The 26,179-nt window shown below is 38.2% G+C and overlaps 1 protein-coding gene across 9 annotated transcripts in view; it reads right to left on the bottom strand.

The window, feature by feature from the left end:
- Psi (P-element somatic inhibitor) overlaps positions 1 to 26,179 on the bottom strand; it is a 298,816-nt gene that overhangs the window by 174,063 nt on the left and 98,574 nt on the right. For all 9 annotated transcript variants that reach the window (XR_010860573.2, XR_010860574.2, XM_067150191.2 and 6 more), the window contains one exon: positions 13,243 to 13,290. Coding sequence is in view for 7 of the 9 variants with exons in the window: in XM_067150191.2 (XP_067006292.1) it covers positions 13,243 to 13,290 (48 nt within the window). In the remaining 2 variants the exon portion in view is untranslated. The remainder of the gene's footprint in view (positions 1 to 13,242; positions 13,291 to 26,179) is intronic.

The following is a 26,179-nucleotide window of genomic DNA, read 5'->3' as shown; positions in this document are numbered from 1 at the left end:
ATCAGAGATTACACTTCCAAGATGTTTGAATTGATGGTTCATCTACAGCGGTTTCCCTCCATTTTGATGTCTCCCGCTAGCTGTCCATTTCTTTCCATGACCATAACCTCACTTTTCTGTTGGCTGAAGAGTCCATATCCTTTGGCAGCTTCTCTCCAGCAGTTTATTTGCTCTTGAAGGTCTTCTCTGTTGGCTGAAGAGTCCATATCCTTTCGCAGCTTCTCTCCAGCAGTTTATTTGCTCTTGAAGGTCTTCTTTAGAGTCTCCCCACAAGCATATATCAGAACAGGATAACTTTCATTTTCTTACCTCCAATGGTTTGGTGAACTTTTCTCTGAATCTCATTCATCACAGTGATGAAAAGGAGACAAAACACCACTCTGTCTTAACACAGGTTTTATATCAAAGGTTTCAGTCATTCCTACAGGTGTTTTGACTTTACTGCAGGTATCCTCATACAAATTCTTGATCATGTGTATTATGTCATCTTGTATCCCAATTTTCATCAGCATTTCCCACACCTCTCTGTTCACAGCATCAAATGCTTTCTTGATATTAAGAACAGCTAACCACAAATCTCTGCTTTGTTCATAGTACCTTTCCACTAACTGACAGACGGTAAAGATTAAATCCGTTCTTGATCTCCCCTTCCTGAATCCATACAGTTCTTCGAAGAAGTTTTCTTCAATAAGGGGTCTGATTTTATGCTCTGTAATTCTTTCATAAAGTTTACCAAACTGAGATGTTAAAGTGATGCCTCTATAGTTGAATCATTTCTTTCCAGCTCCTTTCTTGAAAACTGGAATTATGATGCCCATTTTCCAATCAACTGGTATGTTCCCTTCTTTCCATATCTTACAAAAGAGTCTGTAGATCCAATGTTTTCCAGAAATGTTCATAGCCTTGTTCATTTCTCCATTAATTTCATCAGCACCAGCAGTTTTTCTGGTTTTGATGTATTTCCAGGCATATTCTACATCACTCCATGTTAAGTCCAACCCGTTGTCAGAAGCAGACTTGTATGAGATAGTACTGTTATTTAGTGTAGGCTGCATGCAATTCACAATTATCAATTCATCAAAGTTAAGTCCTCCAAGTCTCTGATCTTATCTTCAGTAATCAGATTTTCATTATTATCTCTTAGGTATTTGGAGTGTTCTTTATTTTTCATCATCCCATATAACATTTTCTTATTGACATTAACATTCTCTTTCAATTCATCACTCCACTTGTTCAAGAACTTCTCTCATTTTTCGGTTACGACTTGTTTTGCTTGTTTTTTAGCAACCCTGTGGTTCCTTATTATAGTCAGTCCAGTTCTTGAAATTTTTTCTAAACATGTTGTTCTTGTTCAGGACAGCAGTTCTTGTTCTGTCATTCCACCACAGTGTTTCCTTGCATCTTCTTGTGACTGGTTCGTCCACATACCTTCTCGCTTATCATTACTAGATTTTCTTTCAGATCCTTCCATACCGCTGGGCTGAGTGGCTCAGACAGTTAAGGCGCTGGCCTTCTGACCCCAACTTGGCGGGTTCGATAATGGCTCAGTCCGGTGGTATTTGAAGGTGGTCAAATACGTCAGCCTCGTGTCGGTAGACTTACTGGCACGTAAACGAACTCCTGCGGGACTAAATTCCGGCGTCTCCGAAAACCGTAAAAGAGTAGTTAGTGGGACATAACACAAGTAACATTATTATTATCCTTCCATACCTCCTCAACTGTTCTTTCATCTGTCTTTGGTAGTACTGGTTTAATGTTTTCTTGGAAATCTATTATTCTATCATATCCTTCAGTTTCCATGTCTTGAGTTTTTTTTTTCTTTACCTGTGAGGTTCTTACTTCTTTTAACTTGCTAAATTTGAAGTATCCAATGAGGATACTATCACTTTCCAGGGAGACACTAGGAATCGCCTTTATGTCTAACGGTCTATTTTGTAGTCATTTCTCGATCAAAATTAGTTTTTAAGAGATTCACTTCTTCCATCCCATCCATATATTGTGACCTTATGGCTTTTTGTTTTTCATACCACGAGTTCCCTATTACTCAGAGATCAAGGAGTCTAGTTCCTTCTGGGTTTCGCGGACCCAATCCATGTGCTCCTAGAATACTTTCATATCCATCCCTCACAGTCCCTACTTCAGCATTCATATCCCCTATGATAATTGTTCCATCGCCTCTTATACTTTCCTCTGTCTTCTTCAAAATAATTTTTTCTTCATCTTCACAACCAGTCCGTGGTGCATAGCACTGAATGATGTCTATGTTCTGGGGAGAATCTAATTTTAGCATTATGTGAAGAATCCGATCAGAAACATGTACTTCTACTACATGATCTTTCATTTGATGATCCATAACACCAACTCCATTTTTTGTTTGATCTCCCCCTGACCAGGATAGATTATATCCCCAAGTTCCTTCGATCCTTTTCCCTTCCTCATGGTTTCACCGAGTCCCAGTATGTTCCTTGATTTCATTAAGTCTACACATTCCTCTATTTTGCCACTTAGTGTCAGAATGTTTAGCGTGGTTATTTTGATTACAGTCTCATATTGAGTTTTGTGTGCTCTTTGGTTGTGATGCAGCATTGAACAGTCATTAACATCATTACCAAGGAGGGAACTATAGTCATTCTAATGATTACTATATTTCCATCCGAGGCCTCATTTAGTTTTGAAAGGAATTCCGAAATATTCAGAACTTGGCTTGCTGGGCCTATCACTTCCGAAGATTTTCCTATCTCCCTTAGTCTTTAATAGTCCCCTATCAACCTGCAGGGCAGCAGGCCGAGTCAGTTCTCATGCATCAGATAGTGCCTCTTCCGCCAGATCCACCGTACAGGTGATTTTCACTTCCGCCTTCACTGCCGTTGAGGTCTTCACCCATATTCCTGGGCAAGGGTTCCGTGTTATGACCCACGGGACTGCGTCCCCGACTGAACTCAGCAATCCTATCTCCCTTGAGCCAAGTTAATGGTTATGGTGCCACAACCAAATGCCTAATATATAGGATTTAATTTAGTCATATGATTGCTCACGTATGTTTAACAATTCAATCGCATAGACCTTCAAAATTCAGAATATCTCATGGTGCAATGTGATTGTCAGTCATCTTAAATATAACTCTCACGTTATGAATATTGGAGAGAGTGTATATATTCTAAAAAATAAACATATGATTTAATACTAAATCAGTAGAACCCCTTTTTAATGAAGCTCAGGGGGATTTGATATTTCTTCCTTAAGAGGGGTTCAAAGAAAACAAGAAATAATAATACATTTATATCTTAACTAATGTAATGTCAAGAAATATTAAATGAATGTGTTAGAAATACTGAGAAGTCATTAACACAAGAATGACAGAAAATATCTACAAAACAGCTAACAAATTCCTTACTGGACCATTGGGAGCACGATCTGCAGCAAGGAAAACAGAATTATGTATTACTGACTTGCAATTTGTTTTTGTGCAGTTCTGGTAGCTTTTCAGATTTTTTTGGAAAATCATGTAGGTAGGCCCTATAACATTATAAGAACCTTAAAGCGAAGTGGTTTAGCATTCGCTGACAAAAATCTGTCAAAAGGAAGGGTTAACCATGGGCTCACCATTATCACGAATAATAGTGAATATATTCCTTAATAACACTGAAAACAATTTCTTAACCAACCAAGAGACAAGACAATGTTGTAAGAGGTTGAAACTACACTGACAGGCAAAATTCATGGATCACTTCAACTTTCTAAGGAAAATGCATGTTAACAGGTGAACTGACACTAAGGATACGATGAAGACCCAGTGCAGTGGATTTGGTCGAAACTAGCAAAAAGAAAACTGCCAGGAACTCGACTCGGGCCTCTTATAGATAAAAGAAACATATAAGACACGCAAAGAAAATAAAACATAACAGTGACAAGGGTAAGAACTTAAATTTATTATGAAAAGAAAATCAAAAGAAAATGGTACAAGTAAAACAGGGGGCCGAAAATCAAATGGGTAATATTAAAAATATGTGGCCCGTGATTAAAATACAGACACGATGATGATGATAATACCTTCGCAAACGCTTACCTTCGTAAAGGACGTGAAGAAAAGTTTAGCATAAAGATATGGCATCTATATCAATTAACTGAAGCATATGAATTTAGACGGTACAAAACATATCTTTATAGCACGTCAGGTCAAGACAATCATAAGATTAGAGAGTAATGGCCTCGCATCATAACATACTCTCCTTTGATTCCACCGTCAAGGCATCAAGACTCTCAACAAGAATCCTCACATCCCCCGAGAATACAATAACATTAAGTAAAAAGAGCATAAATGGAGAAGAGGGAAGGGTGCACCGAGCTCTTAAAATTCAACCAGAGAGAAAAGGCAAAAGGGGCGATTTCCATACACGTTAACGTCGACGCGTACATTTGCTTTTTTTTTTTTTTTTTTTTTTTTTTCCCCTTGGTAAAATGCGGATACACGTTGTTGTGGGATTCGGATGTGCACAATTTCATTCGTAGATGCTAATCGAAGACATTGTGACGGCATTTTTACCTTTGTTGTTGTGGAACACCGTGCTCTGTGTTGTGAACTGTTGGTTTACGTGCCTTTCAATGAGTTCCTTGTAATTTACAGTTGTGACAAGAATTTAATTTATGTTATACGTGCTTCTGTTGAGTAAGCCATGATTACCGACAGAGAAGAACTTGAAAAGGATTCGAGTGCTGAATCAAGCGATTTCGACATTTCGGATTTGCAGTGCAATGCTACCTTTTCCGAGTCGGAACTGGACAGTAGTTTGTGTAGTGAGGACACTGGCAAAGATTCTGGTACTGCATCGTACGATGATTCAACCATATCACCTTCTTCTTCTTCTTCTTGTGCCATGTCCTCGCAGAACGTTGGCGATCAGTAGCATGATCTGTTGTTTGTTCATAGCTGTTCTGAACAGAGTAAGCTTTGTCACCCCAAACCACTGGCTCAAGTTGCCGAGCCATGATGTCCTACTTCTCCCCGGACCACGTTTTCCATTAATTTTCCCTTGGAGTATTACTTGCAGAAGGTGGTATTTAGAGTTCCGCATCATATGACCAAAGTATTCTAGTTTCCTTCTCTTGATGGTAGTGAGAATTTCTGGTTCTTTGTTCATACGGTGCAAAACGTCTATATTGGTCATTTTAGCTGTCCAAGGTATCTTAAGCAGTGCCAGTGGCAATTGATGGGGAACATTCTCAGGTTTCTAGACATTTTTTTTTCACACGTAGCCCAGGTTTAAAATTTCCTCCGAGTGCTAAACCTCAACCAGTTGACTTCTATCATGCTATAGTTAATGACGATATCATCAATATGATGGTGCATGAAAGCAATAAAAATGCAAGGAATATGTTGCAAGGGAAAGGTGAGAGTATGCGGAGTAGATTCACTCAGTGGACTGATATCAATTGTGCTGACATGAAAAAGTTCTTAGGCTTATTGATGTGGATGGGCTTAGCACAGTTTCCTAAACTACATAATTATTGGTCAAGAAAGAACAGACTGTATAAAAACTATGTTGAGGGTCATGTAATGAAGCGGGATAAGTTCTTACTGATTTTGCGCTTCTAGCATTTCAACATTGAAGTGAACCGAGGTCATGACAGGTTGTATAAAATCGCACCTCTTGTTCTAAAGCTCAATAACAATTCCATAGAACTAAATGAGTCACAAGGAACATGTCGTTGACGAATCTACGATCCCCTTCAGGGGAAGACTAATATTTTGCCAGTTTATTCCAAATAAGGCTCATAAATACGGGGTGAAGGTATTAAAACTATGTGATACAGACTTCTATACCTACACCACAAAAGAGTACTGCGGCAAAGGGACAACTGCTATCCCTGGACTACCACATGGTACAGCTGTAGTGATGGAACCTATGGATGCTTATTTAGACAGTGGATCAACTTTGTTCACAGACAATTTCTACACGTCAGTTGACCTGGCGAATAAACTAATAGCTAGATGCACTCATCTGGTTGGTACCTTGCGGAAGAATAGAGTTGGGCTTCCGCAGGTCTAAAAGAAAGAGTCAAGAAAGGAGATATGGTTGCTAAGGAATCACAGAATGGTATCCTAGCATTGAAATGGATGGACAAGCGAGAGGTTTATATGATCTCAACTCGGCACCAGTTAGAATTTTGTAACTTCAGGAAAACATAAGAGTAACATGGAAATTTTCAAACCATCCGTAGTTATTGACTGTAACAAAGAAAAGCCTGCCATTGATGTACCTGATCAGCTATCATCCTATAATACATTGTTCGGAAAACTGTCAGATGGTATCACAAGGTAGCGACGGAACTACTAATTGGAACAAGCTTGGTTAATTCATGGATTGCATACAGAAACTATCAAACTGTGCCAAAGCTACAGAAAATGTCCACCACTACCTTCAAGGAGAAATGTGCTCTTGAACTGATGTGCTTGTCGGATGAAGTAGGAACACCTCGTCACAATCATGGTACCCATCTCCTAGTAGAGACGGAAGAAACTGAAAAAGCTGGAAATTCCACACGGAAGAGAAGGAAATACTGCAGCATATGCTACAAAGAGGCTAATGAAACTGGAGGTCGACAGGCTGCAAGGAAAGCGAAGAAAGTAACAACATATTGTAAACATTGTCCAGACAAATCATTCTTATGCAAACCTCACTATGAGTTGGTTCACAAGTGATTGTATCTTGTACAAACTGTTATCCTATCATATCATTTATACTGTGGCATAAATTCAATGACTTGCATGATATATCATCAACTGTGTTTTTTCTTTTGTAATTTTAACTTTCCTTAGAACAATGAAGCTCCATCGATCCAATATTAACCATTTCTGAAGATATGTAACAATATTATGTAAGAATAAAGCAATAATAGGTTGCAATCCACACCATTTTCTTGCCATTAATAATTCATGGGCAGGTGGGTAAAGAGAGTTAAGTCAAGAAATTATGAAAATTGAGTTATTTCGTATGCCCCCGGGAGAAAAATGATCTCTACGCGTGGGTATAGAGAGTCAAGTCGTGTCTCGCATAGAACGCTGGGTAGGACTCTGGGTAATTTAGGGTAGATCATAAATTGTGAAATGTTGGGTGGGAACAGTGGGTTATGTCAACTTACCCCTCTCTACATGTATTACAACAATGTATTTCGGCGTGCAGAGAGGGTTATGTCACTTTCAGACTAACTTACCTCTCCATGCACATTGATTTCATGCAGGCAATAATTCAGAATCTAGTTCAGACACATACCTCTTTTTGTCCCACCTTGTTCATTCTACTCGATGCTACAGTACTCTTAGAATAGTCCACTTTGTTATTGAGTTAATGATCAGTGGTGAATCATGACAGTAATGTACCCTTCTACAGAACAGCGAATGGTTGCACTGGTGTATGAACAGGGCCTGCAAGCAGACTCAGGTAAGAGATACCTTGCCACTTATATGTTTGTGTAACGTGTATTATTTGGAGACCATGTGTCTTGTATTAATACAACTTCTTTCTCAGATTCAAGCGAAGCCCCATCCTTGCCGGATGATCAAGATTTATTGACTTCAGATGACTGCACTGATGATCCACATTATTTTCCTGACATACAGCAGAGCTCAGATTCTGATGGGAGCGAAATTCCTCAATTGGTACCAAGAAAGAAGTTAAAAACTACCAATGGGACCCATTCTTCCCCGAGCACTGTTTCGGAAGCGACTCAAGAAATGGACCTGATTGACGAAAATATAATAGAGGACAGCCTTGCGGCAGTTTTGAAACAAAGTAGTAAAAAGGAACGCAGTGAAACATTAGTGCAAATTGCGACAGAGTAAGGAAGGGGTAGATAGGGAAGTAAGCGACAAAGCACATGGTCAGAAACTAAATGTTAACAAAAAACAAAAGAAAGTGACCGTTCCTGGAAAAACAGGGGCGTACTTGGGATTCGTGGTGTTAAAGGCGAAACGAGAAAAGTGAGACAGGAAAGAAAAATTGCCAGGCATCTAGGACTGGAGTACATAACAAGTAAGGGAAAGCCTGTTCTTGAGAGAAAATTGAAGCCTCTACAGAAATGCAGAAAGAAGTGTTCTGAGACATTTACGTATGGCAATAGGGAGGCGATTTTTAACGATTATTGGGGCCTAAGTCATTACAATCGTCGTCTTGCGTATATAGCTAGTTTGATTGAAATAGAAAATAAGAAATTGAGTAGGGTAAGACAGGAAAGCCTTGATAAACAGCATTTCAGGCAAATAACTGTGCAGTATCATTTGGATGTCAATGGTCAAAAAGAAGCCTATTTGTGAAACTAGTTTTCTTAAAACATTATGTGAAAAACAGATTTATTCACAAAGTTGTTAGAAAGAAGCGTTATTCCATCGGATTTACGTATCATTATTTCATGAATTAAAATTAACTATCAAGAAAATCCAAGCTGATACAAGTCAGACATGCCACAGACTTTCTTTGCAACTCAGAATGGCAGAAAAATAGCAAGAAATCTAAGCACAATTTGAAGACCATCATCTACAAGCTGATCAGGCATACATAGCTAAATCTACAGATAAAGAGATGTCAAGAGACGATCTTCATAAGAAAATGATCACCTCTGACATGCAGCAGTGTCTTCCTACACCAGTGTTTCGAAGTTCATTGGCATTTTATAAGCACCAGTTGTGGACCTTCAATATGACTGTCCACGACTGTTTTTTTTTTTTTGCTACGGGCTTTACGTCGCACCGACACAGATAGGTCTTATGGCGACGATGGGATAGGAAAGGCCTAGGAGTTGGAAGGAAGCGGCCATGGCCTTAATTAAGGTACAGCCCCAGCATTTGCCTGGCGTGAAAATGGGAAACCACGGAAAACCATCTTCAGGGCTGCCGATAGTGGGATTCGAACCTACTATCTCCCGGATGCAAGCTCACAGCCGCGCGCCTCTACACGCACGGCCAACTCGCCCAGTGTCCACGACTGTGAAGAAGATCAAGCGCATTGCTTATGTGGAATGAGAGCATCGCTGGGAGAGGTGCCAATGATGTGGCTTCATGTATGTACAAGTTCTTTAACCACTTTCTGCTCCACGGGTATCCCCGTAACAAGTGGTAGCAGAGCGTGGTTGAATGGGTCTAAAGTAAGCCCTTTTGTCAGCTAGAATACAAACCTATCAGAACTTAAGCATCTAACCATGTACTCTGACACATGTGAAGGCCAAATTAAAAACAGTCACATGTCTTGTGATGTGCATGACTATACTTCACAATTCACCCAACCTAGAAACTATTGATCACAAATTTCTTCTTTCAGGTCACACAGGCATGGAGTGTGATGGCGACCACAGATGAATAGGAAAGAAGAAATTCCAAGGACCCACTAAACATAGACATAACTGGGTAATGCTGGTTCAACAGACTGGAAAAAGCAAACCGTTCCAAGTGACGGAAATGGCTTGGAATTATTTTAGGAGCTATTCTGTTGAAAGGGCCTCTCCAACTACGAAAGATTAATATCAGTGGAGAAAAGCTGAACGGGAGGGATATCAAATTGGTGCATTACGAGAAAAGCAATCCTGGAATGGTCATGTACAAATCAGCTGTTGACTTTAAAGTAGTCAGTTTCAGAAGCGGGGAACGCAAATCAAGTTTTGCGCCCACTTTTAAGCTATAACAGACCACAGCCGATCTCAGTGGAAAAGATATTTTGTCTCTCCTCTACATTTCACCCGTGTTTCATAACTTTAACAGGAATTCAAAAACCAGCACTCAAGTACGCAATATCCTGCAGGATACAATGAACTCTGATGACGACAGTGATGTCTGACAACCTGCTCTGAAGAACTGTCCGAGTAGCCCATTATTATTATTATTATTATTATTATCATCATTAAAGTGTATTCGGATTATTATTTAGTGACAAATTCTGAGTTATATCAACATATTCAGATAACGTCTTAGTGAAAATCATTTTCTGTTACTTTGAGTAATAATATAATCCAAATTTAGTCATGTAGTACCATTTAATAGTCATAGTGTGTTTAGACTAGGACCAGGCTCACTTAAGTACGTAATGGTGGTGGTGTTTTGTGCCATGATCTTGCAAAAGTGTTCAAACATAAAACTCGTGTTTTCTCAAAGCCAACATTTGTTGACTTAAATCTCTTTACCCACCCACCCATGAATTTAATTCTGATGGTTGCATATGTCATGTCACCCCGCGGGGTGACAAATGCCAGAGAAATTCCACTGTCTGTTGCTTAATGCAAAGCGTGCTGAGAAAGGAATGGGCACCGTGCTGCACTCTACCCGAACACATTACGTGAACAAGCAATGCAATACAACAACAAATGGTAGCGCTAGTTTTGGGCGACAGCCTAAAGTTGAGAGTCCTGGACACACTGCCGTGTCACCCCATGAGGGGTGACATACAATATTTTGTATGAGTGACAGTCTTCAAAGTGTTAAATTGTAACACATTTGTCTTATTTACACTGATCATTTTCATGAAAACAATTATGCTATCCTGTTTGTTAAACCTTTGTCCCGTTTCTCTACGGTGTTGGGTATGAGGCGATACGAATCTGTCGTATGTCATAAAAAGAAAGAGATCCACCTTATCAATACTAAATTTAATGTTTTTTAAAACAGGACCAGTTTCGACTTATCACAAGTCATCCTCAGCTGTCATTTACATACACATTAGAATACATGTTTTAACAGTTGTATCTTACAAATAAACATGTCATGTTTGATAGACATTAGGTAGTATGTCTAGAAGTGAAATTCTGCTTCTTACGTCTAAGTTTAGAGGATATTTATCTTTAATACATTAGAAGAATTATAACACATGATAAAATTTGTTGTTTACACCTGACCTTGAATATAGCATTAACGTTCAAATTTTACTAGTAATAGTTCTGTAAAAGGGCTTCCATATTGCGTTGTTTTTAGTCTACTAAATATGCTTAAATGTAAACACGTGCTTATACAGTATACTTTTTATTAGGCTTAGACTTTGTCAAAATGAGTAATGTGAATTCGAAGTTGAAATTACAATAACAAAGTGAAATGCGTTTGAAATAATAGTAAGCTAGGTAATTGTAACCTCTGTTGAATGACTCCTGCAATTATACGCTATTTAAAATACATTTCATGCAAAGAAGACATTAGCACACTTCAATATATAAAAGTTGAAAGGTATAAGACAATCATATACGTCATGTGAAATTCATGTGAAGTATTGTTCTTTCTTCATGCGTATGTGTCAATTTCAAATGGGGTAGTATACTTTATATAAACTTTGTCAAATTAAGTAATGTGAATCTGAATTTGAGATTGCGTTGAGAAATGAAATGCCAGGTAATTAAAACCTGTGTTGAATTGGACTTTAGCAATTGTGGCCAATAGTGCCCCATTTGAACTTGGCATGTACACGTGAAGAACAGTACTTCATATGAAGATTTACAAATTTGCATGACTGCCTCTTACCTTTTAACTTGCATATTGAAATGTACTATTGTCTTATGTTTTTAATGTATTTTACACAGTATATATTTGAAGAGGTCATAGCACAATCGTATGCGCTACTCCAGTGTCTCGGGCCAGCTCACGAATTGAATTGCGTTGATCAGTGTCCAGTAACGTGGCCAAGAGCATGCACCACTTCTTGAATGACTCTAGGAAGACATGGCCGACACTTCTCTGCCCCATTTTGATGATCTCGCTGAAGGCTTTTACCCACCATGCCTCTGTTCTGTAAGGCAATTCAGATTTCAGCAAGCCTCTTGAAGACCTTGATGATACTGCCGTGCTGTACAACCACAGGCTCATTTAATCTTTATCCAACTCCATTGTTTCTGTTTCAAAACCATCCTGACAACACCACCACCTTAGACCGCTGACACAATGCTCTGTTTCTCTCACCAGTTCCCATTTGCATGATGCGGGGGAATGAGAGTCCATGTGATCTGGGCTGAGGTAGGTATGTAACTAACTTGTGCTATCACCGACATTATTAGGTCTGTTGCATGGCTACTACAGCAGTGTTGCCACTATTGAATTTCCAACCTTCATATATTGAGGACAACTGCTGAACATTTCCTCGGTTCTGATGCATCATTGAACAAAACTTCAACCATCGAATCACGAGATCACCACTTGAACCTGGACAGATATTTTTACATCTAATTGTGGATAACTTACTTCCTTAATGAATTGCTATGTATCAAAACTTGATGCGAAGTAAAAACATGAATCTGAAGGCTTGGATGACATGCACTTTATAGAAAAAGACCAGATGGGAGCAGTGAACAATGAATATTGTATCAAATATTGATTTTAATGAATATTGTTTTTGCTGCTATCTAAAAGTACACACCGATGTAACGGGAACGGTAACTGATGTGCTGCATCTTCTTTTTCTACCGCTTTTCCCAAACCCATGGGGTCACAGGGGCGAACTGTGTCGCACATGTGGATTTGGCCCTGTTTTACGGCCTTCCAGACACCAACCCTATATGGAGGGATGTAATCACTATTGCACGTTTCTGTGGTGGTTGGTAGTGTAGTGTGTTGTGTGAATATGAAGAGAGAAAGTGTTGGGACAAACACAAACACCCAGTCCCCGAACCAGAAGAATTAATCCGAGGCGATTAAAATCGCCGACCCGGCCGGTAATCGAACCCGGGACCCTCTGAACCGAAGGCCTCAACAATGGCCATTCAGCCAACGAGTCGGACAGACTAATGTGCCGTATATGGATCACTTTATCAATTCAGAAACATGAACGGAACCGAATGAATCCATTAATGGAAACAAATAAATCAATGAAATAAAATGAATATAACGTCCCAACACTGTAACGCACGTGGCTGGAGTTGACTCCGAGGTTCAACGATATAGTGTTTAGCTGCTGGTAAACCAGCCCAGTGGGCCACAGAATTTAGAATGTGGCATAGGGTAAATTTCAGTTCACGTTTCTCATACAATAGTTTTAAAACCTCAAAATTTAAACATGAACCAAGAACATGCACTAATCAACACTTCTGCCAAGCATTATATTGCACAAGAAAGACAACGTAAAGTACACCTCCATGCAAACTTACAGGTATAACAATAATTCTGCACAATTCAATGTGCTTAGGGAAAGAAAGTTCAAAGAGATTCTCTAACTGTAAATGTTCTCTGTTAACCTCTTACGCAACGTCTGACCATTTGATGTATTACTGTGACAATTTCCTTACCTGCATTTCCTTCTCCGCAATGAGCTCGTACACCAACTGCTTAGCATACTGGAAAGTAAGAAAAACATTTTTAGTGTAAAAATAAGAACAAGGTGGTCTGTAAATGGTTAATTAAATGAGAGAAAATGGTAATACACAAAAGAATACCAGTATACAACAGGATGAAGCATTTCCTTCAAAAAAAAAATTATTTTCAATGGAAAATTGATTTCTTTTGTAGTGTACAATAGCAAACACTGAACGGGAACCACAAAAATGTCACTACCTGCTTACCTAAAAATACGCCATAATATCTAGCATAATCATCACAATTGGATATAATGAGAAACCACTTTTACTGCTGGATATTGCATTATTATGCCAACAAAATAATGTTATTCATCATATTACATACGCAAGCAGGTAGGAATTTAAAACTGCTCCAAATAAAACCTATCAGCAGATGTGATACATAACTTTTAAGGAATTCAAATTCAGAATTAATCTTACTGCACACAAATTACCAGCAACTACCACTTATACCAGTTATTTACTGGTCTCTTAAGACCACTTTTCTTGTAACATCCCCATTAATTTTCGAAAGGCATAAGAAAAAAGTAGTATTTCTTAACTTCAAGTGAGAGTGGTTGGAAGTACAAGTGTCCATTATATCTGTGAAGCAGCATGGTCACAGTTAACAGTGTTTCTCCTCTCAACCTATCCTTTCATCACAGACACATGCCAGCAAACACAATATGGAAACAGCCCATACAGTTCAGAACAGAGGTTTGAAAACCACCCAGTTCATTCGCTCATGCTCATCGACCCTCAAATGGTCAACCATCTCAGTCATCTTGCACAGGCTTGCTAGCAGTATGTAGTCCGAGGTAACGCCGCTAGTACGCACAGGGACAGCATCAATGAAGGTATGCATAATCACCTTGAAAAAGAAAATGAGGTAATGAGAGCGACAGCCTTATGTTCGATATGTGCAAATATTACAATGAAATATGTATTCAGCATTACACTTGGAAGTACACTAAAACCTCGTTAATTCCAAGTCCTTGGGATGCAAAAATCGGACGTCGAAGTATGTGATTTCGAATTAACCCCAACTCGAAATTAAGAAATGCCTACACTTGCCGCGTCAAAAAATATTCTAAGACCCGTACTGCAAAATTAACCTTGATTCAGAGTTTAAACCTTTGAAATACCATGGAAAAAAAATGATTTCCAAAATGTATCCAACAAGGTGCATTTACAGTATTCAAATTCACAATACAGTATTCACTTGGATAACTCATCGACAACGAAAAAAGAAAAAAGCACGATTCAAAAACTAGAACAAATTATGCTGGCTCCCTTATGCATGTCCATTATTCATTGGATTACTGTACTGAATGCATTTTAGATGTCGTGTACTTCCATGGAATGAGCCCGACGCCCTTGAAACACAGTGGCTTATCGAACTTCCCTATGATGACGGGAAGAAGGATCTCGCTTCCATATGCATTGCAACACAGTGCAATGAACCCCTCGTACGATTTTCCAGCTAACGCTTCCCTCCTATAAAATCGTGTCCCTTTGGGCTTGGCATTTAAAAAAATAATACAGTTTCGTCAGCATTGGCAATATTATTCAGTGTGTCCCAATTTATTATATGTCGGCATCGCAGGTGTTGCTGATTCTTCTCCGCACACTGCCTGTTACGTGATAATATGGCGTTCCCTGAAATCCCGAATAAAAAAGGAATACAAATATGAAGCACGCTGTAGACACCCTGAAATGAGTGACAGTACTCAAATCTACCCCAGCACATTCCGGAAGTTTTCTGTCACAACGTAGATAAATTTTGAATTTAAATTACTCTTTAAAAAATATTTTTTAATGTAAAGGCAGTTTTGAATTATAAATCTGAATTTCGGTAATGGGATATTGTTCTTCAATATACAAATTATCCGCATTTCAAATAAAAACACATTATCACAAATTAAACATTCAAAACCGTACCTCATGTTTCCAGGAACAGCAACTTTTTGAATTTTGAATTAACCGATTTTGAATTATTGAGGTTCTACTGTAATTTTATTATAAACTTAAATTACTACAATACCGAGATTAACTTGTCACATTAATAGAGACGAAACCTCAACTTGGACAGTCCATCACAAACATTCATTAGTAATTTGTTTTCATGCAGAATTAATGAAGAATGTCATTGACCCTATCTGGCATACACAAGTTCCCCCTATAAATTAGTTTACACATGAAAACTTCATGGTCTGAATATTTGGCGTGGGGATGTGGCGACCCCATCGCTCAGTGGGAAACCACTGCAATCAGCTACCCGAATATTGGCGGGAAAACCATAACGTTTGCGGGGTATGGAGGAAATGCCTACTCCCAGTCGTGAACAGCTAGGATGAACTTGTAGCGTTTCATTTATCACCAATTCATACTTCATTAATCACCTTTCCAGATCACATCTGCAATTGTAAAGCCTGACCTCGGTCAGAAATGTTTCGATCGAAAGATCAATCAACAACGACGAGTCTTCTAATGAATAAATCCACCGGTGTGGACAAACAACAAGGGTCTGCACAGAAGACGCCACTCGGAATCGGTGGGGTGGTAGAAGACCTAGGCGAGTCGGAGCGCCTAGAAGCCCAACAGACAAGACAGTGGACAAACCCAACAATGTAAGAAGAGACTTAAGTTCAACAAATCAGGAAAATTTCCATATTTTGCAACATTAAACATTAATTCAATAAGTAAGGTAGGCAAGTTGAAACATTTAACTGATTTGATGGACCAACATAGGATTTTAATAATGGCTTTACAAGAACTTAGGAACACAGACCAGGACCGAATTGAATCAGGAGGTTATCGTCTCTACAAAGGACCTCCAGGACAAAGAGTAATGAAGAATGTCCCCCAATTTGGTGTAGGTTTTCTTGTTCATAGTAGCATAATAGATTTAATTGAAGATTTTTCTTCAAACTCTTCGAGAATAGCACTTCTAACAGTTAAAGTGGGAAATAAAACTTATACTTTAATAAATGTCCATGCACCAACAAATGACCAAAACAATAGAGAAGGAGTTGAAAACCTTTGGGAAGAACTTGATTACATACTATCGAAGATCCCTGATGAGCATATGAATATCTTACTTGGAGATTTTTTTTTTTTTTTTTTGCTAGGGGCTATACGTCGCACCGACACAGATAGGTCTTATGGCGACGATGGGATAGGAAAGGCCTAGGAGTTGGAAGGAAGCGGCCGGGGCCTTAATTAAGGTACAGCCCCAGCATTTGCCTGGTGTGAAAATGGGAAACCACGGAAAACCATCTTCAGGGCTGGCGATAGTGGGATTCGAACCTACTATCTCCCGGATGCAAGCTTACAGACGCGCGCCTCTACGCGCACGGCCAACTCGCCCGGAACTTGGAGATTTCAATGCTAAAATAGGCAGAGAAAAGAAGCATCGCACAGTTGTAGGAAAATGGCCAGCTCATAAATTAATGAACAAAAATGGCCAAAGATTAATTGAACTTTGTGCAGATCGACTCATTTTGGAAACCGCCAGATTCATGAGGCTACCACAAACTTATGACATGGAAATGCCCTAATGTAAAATTGGGAGAGTTTCAGATTGATCATGTTGGTAAGGATAAAGATCATCACAAAGAAATTTATAATGTCAGAGTCCTCCGTGGGACAGACTGACTCAGATCATTATATCTCAAAAACAAAAATGAAGTTAACACCAAAAAGGAAACGCAAACTTAATCATCTCAAAGCAAGGAGAAATTATGATCCCAGTTAATAAATGATAAAATATATTTAGAGATATCCAAAACACGTTTAAATGACAAATTAGAGACGATCAACAAACGTAAAACCACACCTGAAGAAATCGCTCCAATTAAAAGGAGAAAGAAACATAAGTGGTGGAACGGGGAATGTGACGAAGCAATTCAAGAAAGGCACAAGGCAAGGTTAAATGATAACAGAGGAAAACAGAAAAATTTCGAGAAGAACCAATTAATGCCAAAAGACGATCAGCTAAAGAAATTAGGACAATTTAAAAGGAATTATCAAAAGGAAATGCTTTAACACTATAGAGGAAACATTCAATCAGCATAAAACAAGAGACTATTACAAAACATTCAAGCAATATCAATCTAAGTGTACCCCTCCCACACTTATGTTAAGAAATAAAAATGGAAAAATGGCACACAACAATCAAGATAATGCTAACATCCTTGCAGAATACTTTACCTAAAGAGTTACTTAATTGTGAGGATCCTGTGGAACATTTAGAATTTGACCCTAATCCAAAAAATAAAACTCCATTACAAAAGATTATACCACCAGTTTACAATAAAGTGAAAAGAGCAATTAATGCACTTAAAAACTACAAAGCAGCAGGAGAGAATCAAATAGTAGCAGAAATATGGAAGAATGCTAATGATCAGACTATTCAAAACCTACATAAATACATCATTGATATTTGGAACACGGAGAAGCTTCCCGAGGAATGGAATACAGCAATAATCCACCCGCTGTATAAGAAAGGTGATCGCTCCGATCCAAATAATTATCAGGGGGATATCCTTGCTTGATATTACATACAAGATTTTATCCAAGATTAAATACACAAGAATCCAAGAACAACTTGACCAAGAACTTGGAGAATATCAGGGAGGATTTCAACCAGGTAGAAGCTGTCCAGATCAAGTCAGTTTAAAATGGATAATGAAGCGCCAAAGAGCTCGAAGTAAGGGTCTAGTTATCACGTTTGTAGATTTTCAACAAGCATACGACAGTATTCATCGGGAATCATTATTAAAAAGCCGTAAAGAATTTGGTTTACACCAAAAACTTGTTAATCTCATTAGTATGACTTTTAAAAATACGAAGGCAAAAGTTAAATTTTAGAGGTGAATTATCAGAATCGTTCACTATAAGAACTGGACTTCGACAAGGAGACGGACTTTCACCATTGTTATTTAACTGTGCATTGGAGAATTATGCGTGAATGGAACAAGAAATGCCAATGAACTATCAAGATCGGTAGAAACATTGAACTCAACTGCCTTGCTTTTGCGGACGATTTAGCATTACTTGCAAATACAATATAAGAGGTTAAATTTCCAAATTGAACAACTAGAAATTACAGCAAAAAAATAATAATGGGATTACAAATTTCATTTGAAAAAAACAGAAATGATGCCAACTTTTAAAGTTGATTTACCAGTTATTCAACTGAACAGTAATAAAGAGATTAAAATTGTTCAGAAATTCAAATATCTTGCGGAAATAATAACATGGAACACAAATGAAAAAGAAGCAATAGAACAAAGAACAACTAAATTTAAACAAGCATAAAGACTTATCCGGCCAACCAAAAAAAAAAAAAAGAAAAATCTTTCGATAAACGCTAAGCTGAAACACTGCAATTCCATAGTTAAACCAGAGGCAACGTATGCTAGTGAAACTTTATTCAAATTAAATGTGAAATCTACAACAGACAAATTACAGAAAACTGATAGAATTCTTAGAACAATTATTAACCTCTTAACATACCAATTATTTACAAAATTGTGATCTTTTTTCACCTAATTTTTTATTGTTAAAATGGGCTATTTATTGAAAACTAAAGACAGTGGTAACAATGAAAATATATTTTTCGAACTTAACAATGAAATATAAGCCACCGAAAAGTTCTTGTTTTAAAATCCTGAGTATACTCTTTTTCTTACGGGTTCTAAAATAAATAACTCAGCACTAAACAGATGGTAAGTAATACAACATGACACTCAATACTGTTCATATGTTTGTGGCTGTGTGAAATGCCCTAAAACAAGGATCAACACACAATGCTACATCGGGAGGGAAAGTCGCGAGAACGAACTGCCTGAGTCACCGACATCCACTACGGTTGTGTCAGACACATCTGTTTGCAAAAATAGGCCCCTGAAGTAATAATTTCATGAACATTTGGCGGAAATATTGAGAAACAAAAAGAAACGAGTATATTCGGGCTTTTAAATTAAGTACCGATCAATGAGCGACATTCCGAAGTATACTCGGGATTTCATTTTATATAAATATATAAAACCCCGAGTATACTCGGGCTTTCATGTTAAGAGGTTAATAAAAAACACCAAGTTGATTGACAGTGGAGATCGTTGCCTAACAACATTGTCTATTGTGAATGTGAATCAATAATATCTACAATGCATAAAAGAAGAATTTCCTTTTTCTGTCACATATCAAGATTACCAGACACCAGGATATTGAAACAACTACAGTGAAACTCTGTTAAGTTTGTCAAGGGACTGCAAAAAAAAAAACTTAAGCAGGATACTTCTTAAAAGGGGTAATGCCCAAAAACGTATTCTGTACTTTGAAATAATGTGAAACACACCGCCAACAGATCTCCTTGTTATATATAAGAGCTGCTAACAGTAAGCCACAATATAAAAATTCGATTATCATGACAATATCTTTAGAAATAAAGTAAAATAATTGAACATATCATAATAAATATATTTTATTTGATTTTACCCCGTGGCAAGATTCTCCATTCAAAACTAGAGACAGATCATGAATAAGCAGGTAAAAAGTGCAAATTCATCGAGATTAAAAACTTTGCAATGTTTGCTTATTTTAGCAAGCAGGACCATTTCCTTCCACGCTTCCCTTTCCTCTGCACACACACTCTCTGCTTCCCCACAAATTGTTTTGTAAACTATGCCGGCTCGATTTTTAAAGAGGTCCAACCACCTGTTCGACACAGTAAAGGGTACCCTTAATTTGCATGCAATTTTTCGGCTTTCTCCTTCACAATAGTCCCACTAAAAGGTATGTTTAAACTTTGCTGCTGTTTAAACCATATTAGCAGAGCTTGTTCTATTTCATAATATTTTTCAGATTTAATTTCCTTGCAATTTGCTAAAATATTCCCTGCAGAAGCAAAGATTTCTTCTTTCTTCGCTATAATGCCATTCAAAGTAGACGGCGGCATCCCCAGCTACTTTGCCAAAGCAACACGGGAAAGTGTAGACGACTCCACTTTCCTTATAATCTCCACTTTGTCTTTTATTGTTAGTGCCTTTCGCTTCATCTCTTTCCTCTGAGTTCCACTCATTTTCAAATCAAAATCTCTCTTTTTGCAAATGACGTATCTACCTCGGTGGCAAATGGTACACTAAAATACATCATTGTCAAGCACTAAATATTAAATTACCAAGAAGAAAATTTTCCTGTAATACAATATTATGCAATTTACGCTAACAATTTTTCCTATTAAACACACAGCTCATCCGTAATAAATTTATATTGTTTACAAAATTCTACTTATAATATCTCCTATACTTACATAGTCAACTCATATACAGTATGTGGAATTACATCAAATAATACTATGCAACTGGTATAAGACTAATTGCATTTATTTACTTTTTTTTTTACCCATTTCGGAACTTAAGTAGCATAACGACCTGCTGTGTCTTAACCAGAGCCCCTTTTGCCACCACTTTTGAGAGTTCCTGAAGGGCCTTCACAGCTACCGTAGCTGTCCCAGGGCCCTCGAAGTCCCCACTGTACTTCACCCCTACAGGCAGTCCCCTACTTTGGCTGTCCAACTCCTTAGACCAGGGGATGGAATTATTCACAAACATTTTTATTTACAATAACCTGCACTGGTCGAATGCTCTCTAAAACTTCATTTATTTTCTCTGTTGCTGTTTATTCTCTTCTTGAATACCTGCACAGATTTTGGAAAAGGATCAAACACTACCCCTGGTAAACTGTTCCACTCTTTCACATCCTTCCCAATGAATGAAAATTTACCCCAATCGCTTCTGCTAAAATTCCTTCTAACTTTATATTTGTGGTCTGCCCTGCGATATGATTACTTTCCAAATGAAGCCTCTCATTGATTTCTCCCCATGCTTCTCCTGTATAGGCTCTATATAATCCTATAAGTCTAGTTTTTTCCCTTCTCTTACTTAAAGTTTCCCACCCAAGTTCCTTTAACATTTCTGATACACTACTCTTTCTCCTGAAATCCCCTGTTACAAATCTTGCTGCTTTCCTCTGAACACTATCTATTTCTTTTATTAGGTATTCTTGGTGAGGATCCCAAACACTGTTTGCATATTCCAATAATGGACGAACCATACTTAAGTAACTTTGTTTCTTTTAATTCTTTATTGCATTCTTTAAGTAGCCTCATTATGACATGTAATGATCTGTATGCTTTCCCAACAATGTCATCAACACGACCCTTCCAGTGCACATTACTTTCAAATCTCATGCCTAAGTATTTGCACTTGCCATCTTTTGGGATAACTACCTCATCCAAAGTATATTCAAATTCAGTTTTAAAGCTCCTGTTTGTAAAAGTTGTAACAGTTGATTTGCCTCCATTAACCTTCATATTATTGTCTTCAACCCATTCTTGGATACTTTCAAGGTCCCTTTGTAATTCTGAACAATCCTCAGTGTTATTTATTTCCCTATAAACAATTATGTCATCTGCTTACAATCTTGTTTTTGATGTTATATTGTTCCCTATAGGTGGGCCGGCACAAGGTTGCACTTGACAGTTGTAAGTCATGTTGGCACAACTACAAAAATGAAATGAAGAACGTCACCCGTCAATCAGAATCACCAATCTACTACTTTTTATATGTCAGATACAGTTACGCATTTTATTCATGTTAATTCGTATTTAATTCCGTATAGTGCTTATAATCTTTTATTTGCTTACACAAATATGAGCATTTAATAAATGTTATAAGGTTTAAGTGAGCTACAAAATAAATACGAACTATTGTCAGTTGATTGTTGTTGGCAATATGGGTAGTATAGTGGTGCCACCTATAACTAGCTTGACTACCGCATTGAAGTGTTGCCGTTATGTCTGTCGTCGCTAGCACGTGGTCAGGTGTGATTCGCACGTTTATGAAAGTTTTGTTTTCATTGTGAGATAATTGTGAAGGTTCATTTTAACGAATGCAGTGCGGTGTCTCGGAAACGATAACAGTCATGAAACGCAAAGTGATAATTCTTTGAGCTGTGGCGGTGTGTCCCTTAATAGTCAGGCATTAGAATTAGTGCGGAGAACTCGCGAGTTTTATGATAGGGAGAGGAAATTCATATGCTTCTACAGCCGTCTCTCTGTTCCTGAAGATCAAGTTGTGGAACGCATACGTCAAACATTAGGGCTTTCAAAGCGTACTGTTATTCAGAGAGGTGTTCGCCTCCAAGAACAGAAGTAAAAAGGGACTGGGGTACATAGCAGTAGCGGAAACGGGGCTGATAGCAGGGACTTATTTCACAGCACTTCGGGAAGAAACGAATTAAGCTATCTCCTGTAATAGGAATTAATTATTTCCAGGCTGATGCAATAGGAAAAGACGGTACCATACGATGATTACAGCTCAAAGTCCCTTCTGTCATTGTTTATGGACAATGTACCTCACCACTCCGTAATAATGAACAAGACCCCTACTTCGAGCATCAGTAAAGAACTGTTAGTGGAATGGCTGCAGTAAAGAAATATCCCAGCGCATATGTGTATGACTAGATTAGTCGACGAGGTAGCGAAGGAGAAAGGGCACGAGGTTATTAGGTTGTTGCCATACCACTGTCACTTCGACCTCAATGAATTGGTACAGTATGGGGTGAAGTAAAACATTAAGTACGCACTAATACCAAGTCCTTCACAATTACTGAAGTGGAAGTACGGTTTCAGGAGAGTATTGCTCGAATGGATGCGGCTTTGTGGATGAAGAAAGTTAGCCATGTCACAACATTCATTAACTCGACAATGGCAATACATGGCATCATCAGTTACTGTCAGGAGTTTATGATCTGCCTAGACGATGATGACAATGACAACGAAGGCGACGGTAGTGATAGCAGTGATCTGGAGGGTATCGAGCCTCTACGTGTATGAATCAGGTATGAAAATAAGGATTCTGAATTTTCGTAAATTTTATAGATTTTACTTGAAATCTTTTGTGTTAGTACCGGTATACAGTATATTATTCTAACATTTATTGGTGTATTTAAAGTGAGATTCGTGTCGGCCGATTTCTTCAGTATTTTCTAACATCGCGATAAGAACTTTGTAGTATATCTCGTATCATTTTGTGTGATAAATAATCAGGGAGTTGAAAGTTCTATTTTTGTCGACTGATTTCATTTGTTTTGTGTATCATCGCGATGATATTAAAAACATTTCTTCCATATTTTTAAAAACTCGCGTGTCTTGCAATCAGCTGTTGTTGCGGAGGCAACATCGCTTCGTGCGCCATTGCAGTGTGACCAACATTGTGCGCAGCTGTCATGTGCAACCTTACGCCGACCCACCTATAAATCATTTGCGTATATTAAGAAAAGTAACGGAGCGATTATACTACCCTGTGCAATTCCCTTCCAAACTTTCACTTCCTGCGATACATTATTTCCTACTTTGACTTTCTGAACCCTTGAATTTAGAAATGTTTTTACCCAATCCCTTATGTCCAATCCTATTCCCTCCAATTTCTTTAATAATATTCCGTGTTCCGCTCTATCAAAGGCTTTGGAAAGATCTATGGCTATGCAATCTAAGTCATCTGAATCCAATTGATCTGATATGTCCTGCTGAAATCCCACCAGTTGTGCCTCAAAAGAAAATTTCTTTCTAAATCCATACTGGCTACTCATGAACCAATTTTTATCATCATATATCCCTCTGGTGTTCTTTGATATTACTCTCCAGTATTTTACAAACTATACTGGTCAGGCTGATTGGTCTGTAGTTCTCTGGTTTCCTTTTATCACCCTTTCCTTTATAAATTTCACTTAAATCGTTTGTACATTGATATTACAAGTACAACTAACTTTGCGACTCCTATTAATGCTAATTACGACGCTGCACTATGCTTGGCAATCCGTAGCTTAGGCTTACAAGACGCAAAGACAAGACATGTACTACAGTTTGTTAGCATGTGCTTTCTATCTTCCTCACACCCCCGACACCTGCTTCAAGGATAACAGCAAATGGGATATCTGGCAACTTATTCTTAGAAATTCTTAGAATCTAGGCCTATATCGTCCCTGCATTCCTACTGGTTGTCATGGCAACGGGCGTAGTTTCTGGCTGTTTCGCAAGTACTGCATGACCAAGCCAGTATTGAGTTTATTTTCCCGCTTCAATCCTCTTCATGCTATAGCTAATGAAGGAAAGAAACACTGGTTCAAAGTTGCAGAAATTAGTGCATGGAAAGTATCTGGGGTATTACGTGGGAGTGATAAAGGAAGGCGCAGTAGCAACTCTAGCACATCTAAACGAAAACAGTTTCTTTCCCTGCAAGAATTTTATTTAATGTCTCCTCATCCTTCTGCTACGTTCTAATAATGTGATGTAATAATTACGAGTGACACGATAATACAATGTTTGGCTTGTATAAAGGTAAAATTAAAAATAACTTTCAATTTCATGCCAACACATGGTAATTGCAATGCCTCTGTGTGCCTCCCACCAACACCCAGTTGGCTACCTACATTCGTTCAACTTGGTAGACGATCAGGATCTTTCGGCTGGCTGTCTGGCAGCATGTGTATCAGCTGGCTGCTGGCAATTCAGCTGTTTCCTGCATAGAGTCGGGAAGTTGATTTTCTTCACCTCACTAATAATGGACACGGAAAATCTTTAATCAGTTTAGTTCAAAAACGTAATTTTCTCTATGAGAAGACCCATAAGTATTATTGCAACAACGTAAGAGAGAATGCCTAGAAGGAAATAAGCAAGGAAAAGAAAAATCAAACAGGTTAGAATATTCAATTTTGTGGTAGATTAACAGTAATGTTGTGGACAAATACACTTTACGGTTTTTAATTAATGTTTAGGCCATCTCGGTTAACGACTTCACGCTGTCGCGGCCCGCAAATTACTGCAATAAAGTTTTATCAAACATCCATTGCGTGCTTTATGTTTCCCCCGTAGAATCCCGTTCGATTCTGTTAATTTCGATTCCACAGGGTGAGAAGAGCATCAGGTGTCCGTGTTGTCATAGCACGACGTCGTATGGCCTTGGCAAGCCCGCACAGGTTCCGTGACACCAGAGACACCACGAGCGCGCGAACGGTCTAACATAGGGTGCACTTTGCGCGGAGACTGGAGGGTTCTAACCATCGGCTGCTTTGAGCAGACGTTTTCTATCTCAAGGGGCTCTAAAATCTGAACTGTTGAACCGGGAAATATATTTATAACAGAACACTTTAAACTGGAAAAATATACATATATCTTAATGCAACTGATCAAGAGACTAAGAACATCACATCACACTTCTTAGGCGGGAAAACTTTTTATGCGGGAACTTCTTATGCGAGTTTCACGGTATTTGATTACTTCTTGAAAAATAAAATCAATAATTGGTTCAAAGCAGTTCAGGATGATTTGGAAGAATTGGGTATAATGTAATAGACAATAGATTGTGAAGAACAAAAGCATAAGTCTCAAACTAAAAACAGCTGAACAGAAACAATACACTATATCTGACACACGAAGGGCTTCCAGGTCAGAGAGGATGAGAAAGTTCTGGGAGAAGAAAAAGAAGAAATTAACTCAAATGTATTGATATAAGTGCTCCAATGTGGACGTAAAATATGTAAATATTTTGGATGTTAATATTACATAATATGACTTTGGTGCATATATAGTTGTTAAATTGCATGATAGTGCCTATAATGAATGTTGGTGTGCAGCATTTGGGACTATTTTTCCATGTTATACAGTATGTCTATTACCGACGGAGAGGATGTATTCCTGGCATCCTATGTTACTACCAAAGGTAGTACATAAGGTAGAGGTCCTCCAATCCAATTAACCTAGCACTTTCTTATCTGCTGCTTGAGCAAACATTGACATGAGCCGTAAGTCTCCACATCGATC

The sequence above is a fragment of the Anabrus simplex genome, chromosome 6 (genome assembly GCF_040414725.1).
Source record: "Anabrus simplex isolate iqAnaSimp1 chromosome 6, ASM4041472v1, whole genome shotgun sequence".
Lineage (NCBI taxonomy): Eukaryota > Metazoa > Arthropoda > Insecta > Orthoptera > Tettigoniidae > Anabrus > Anabrus simplex.
This window is presented reverse-complemented; position numbering and strand designations above follow the sequence as displayed.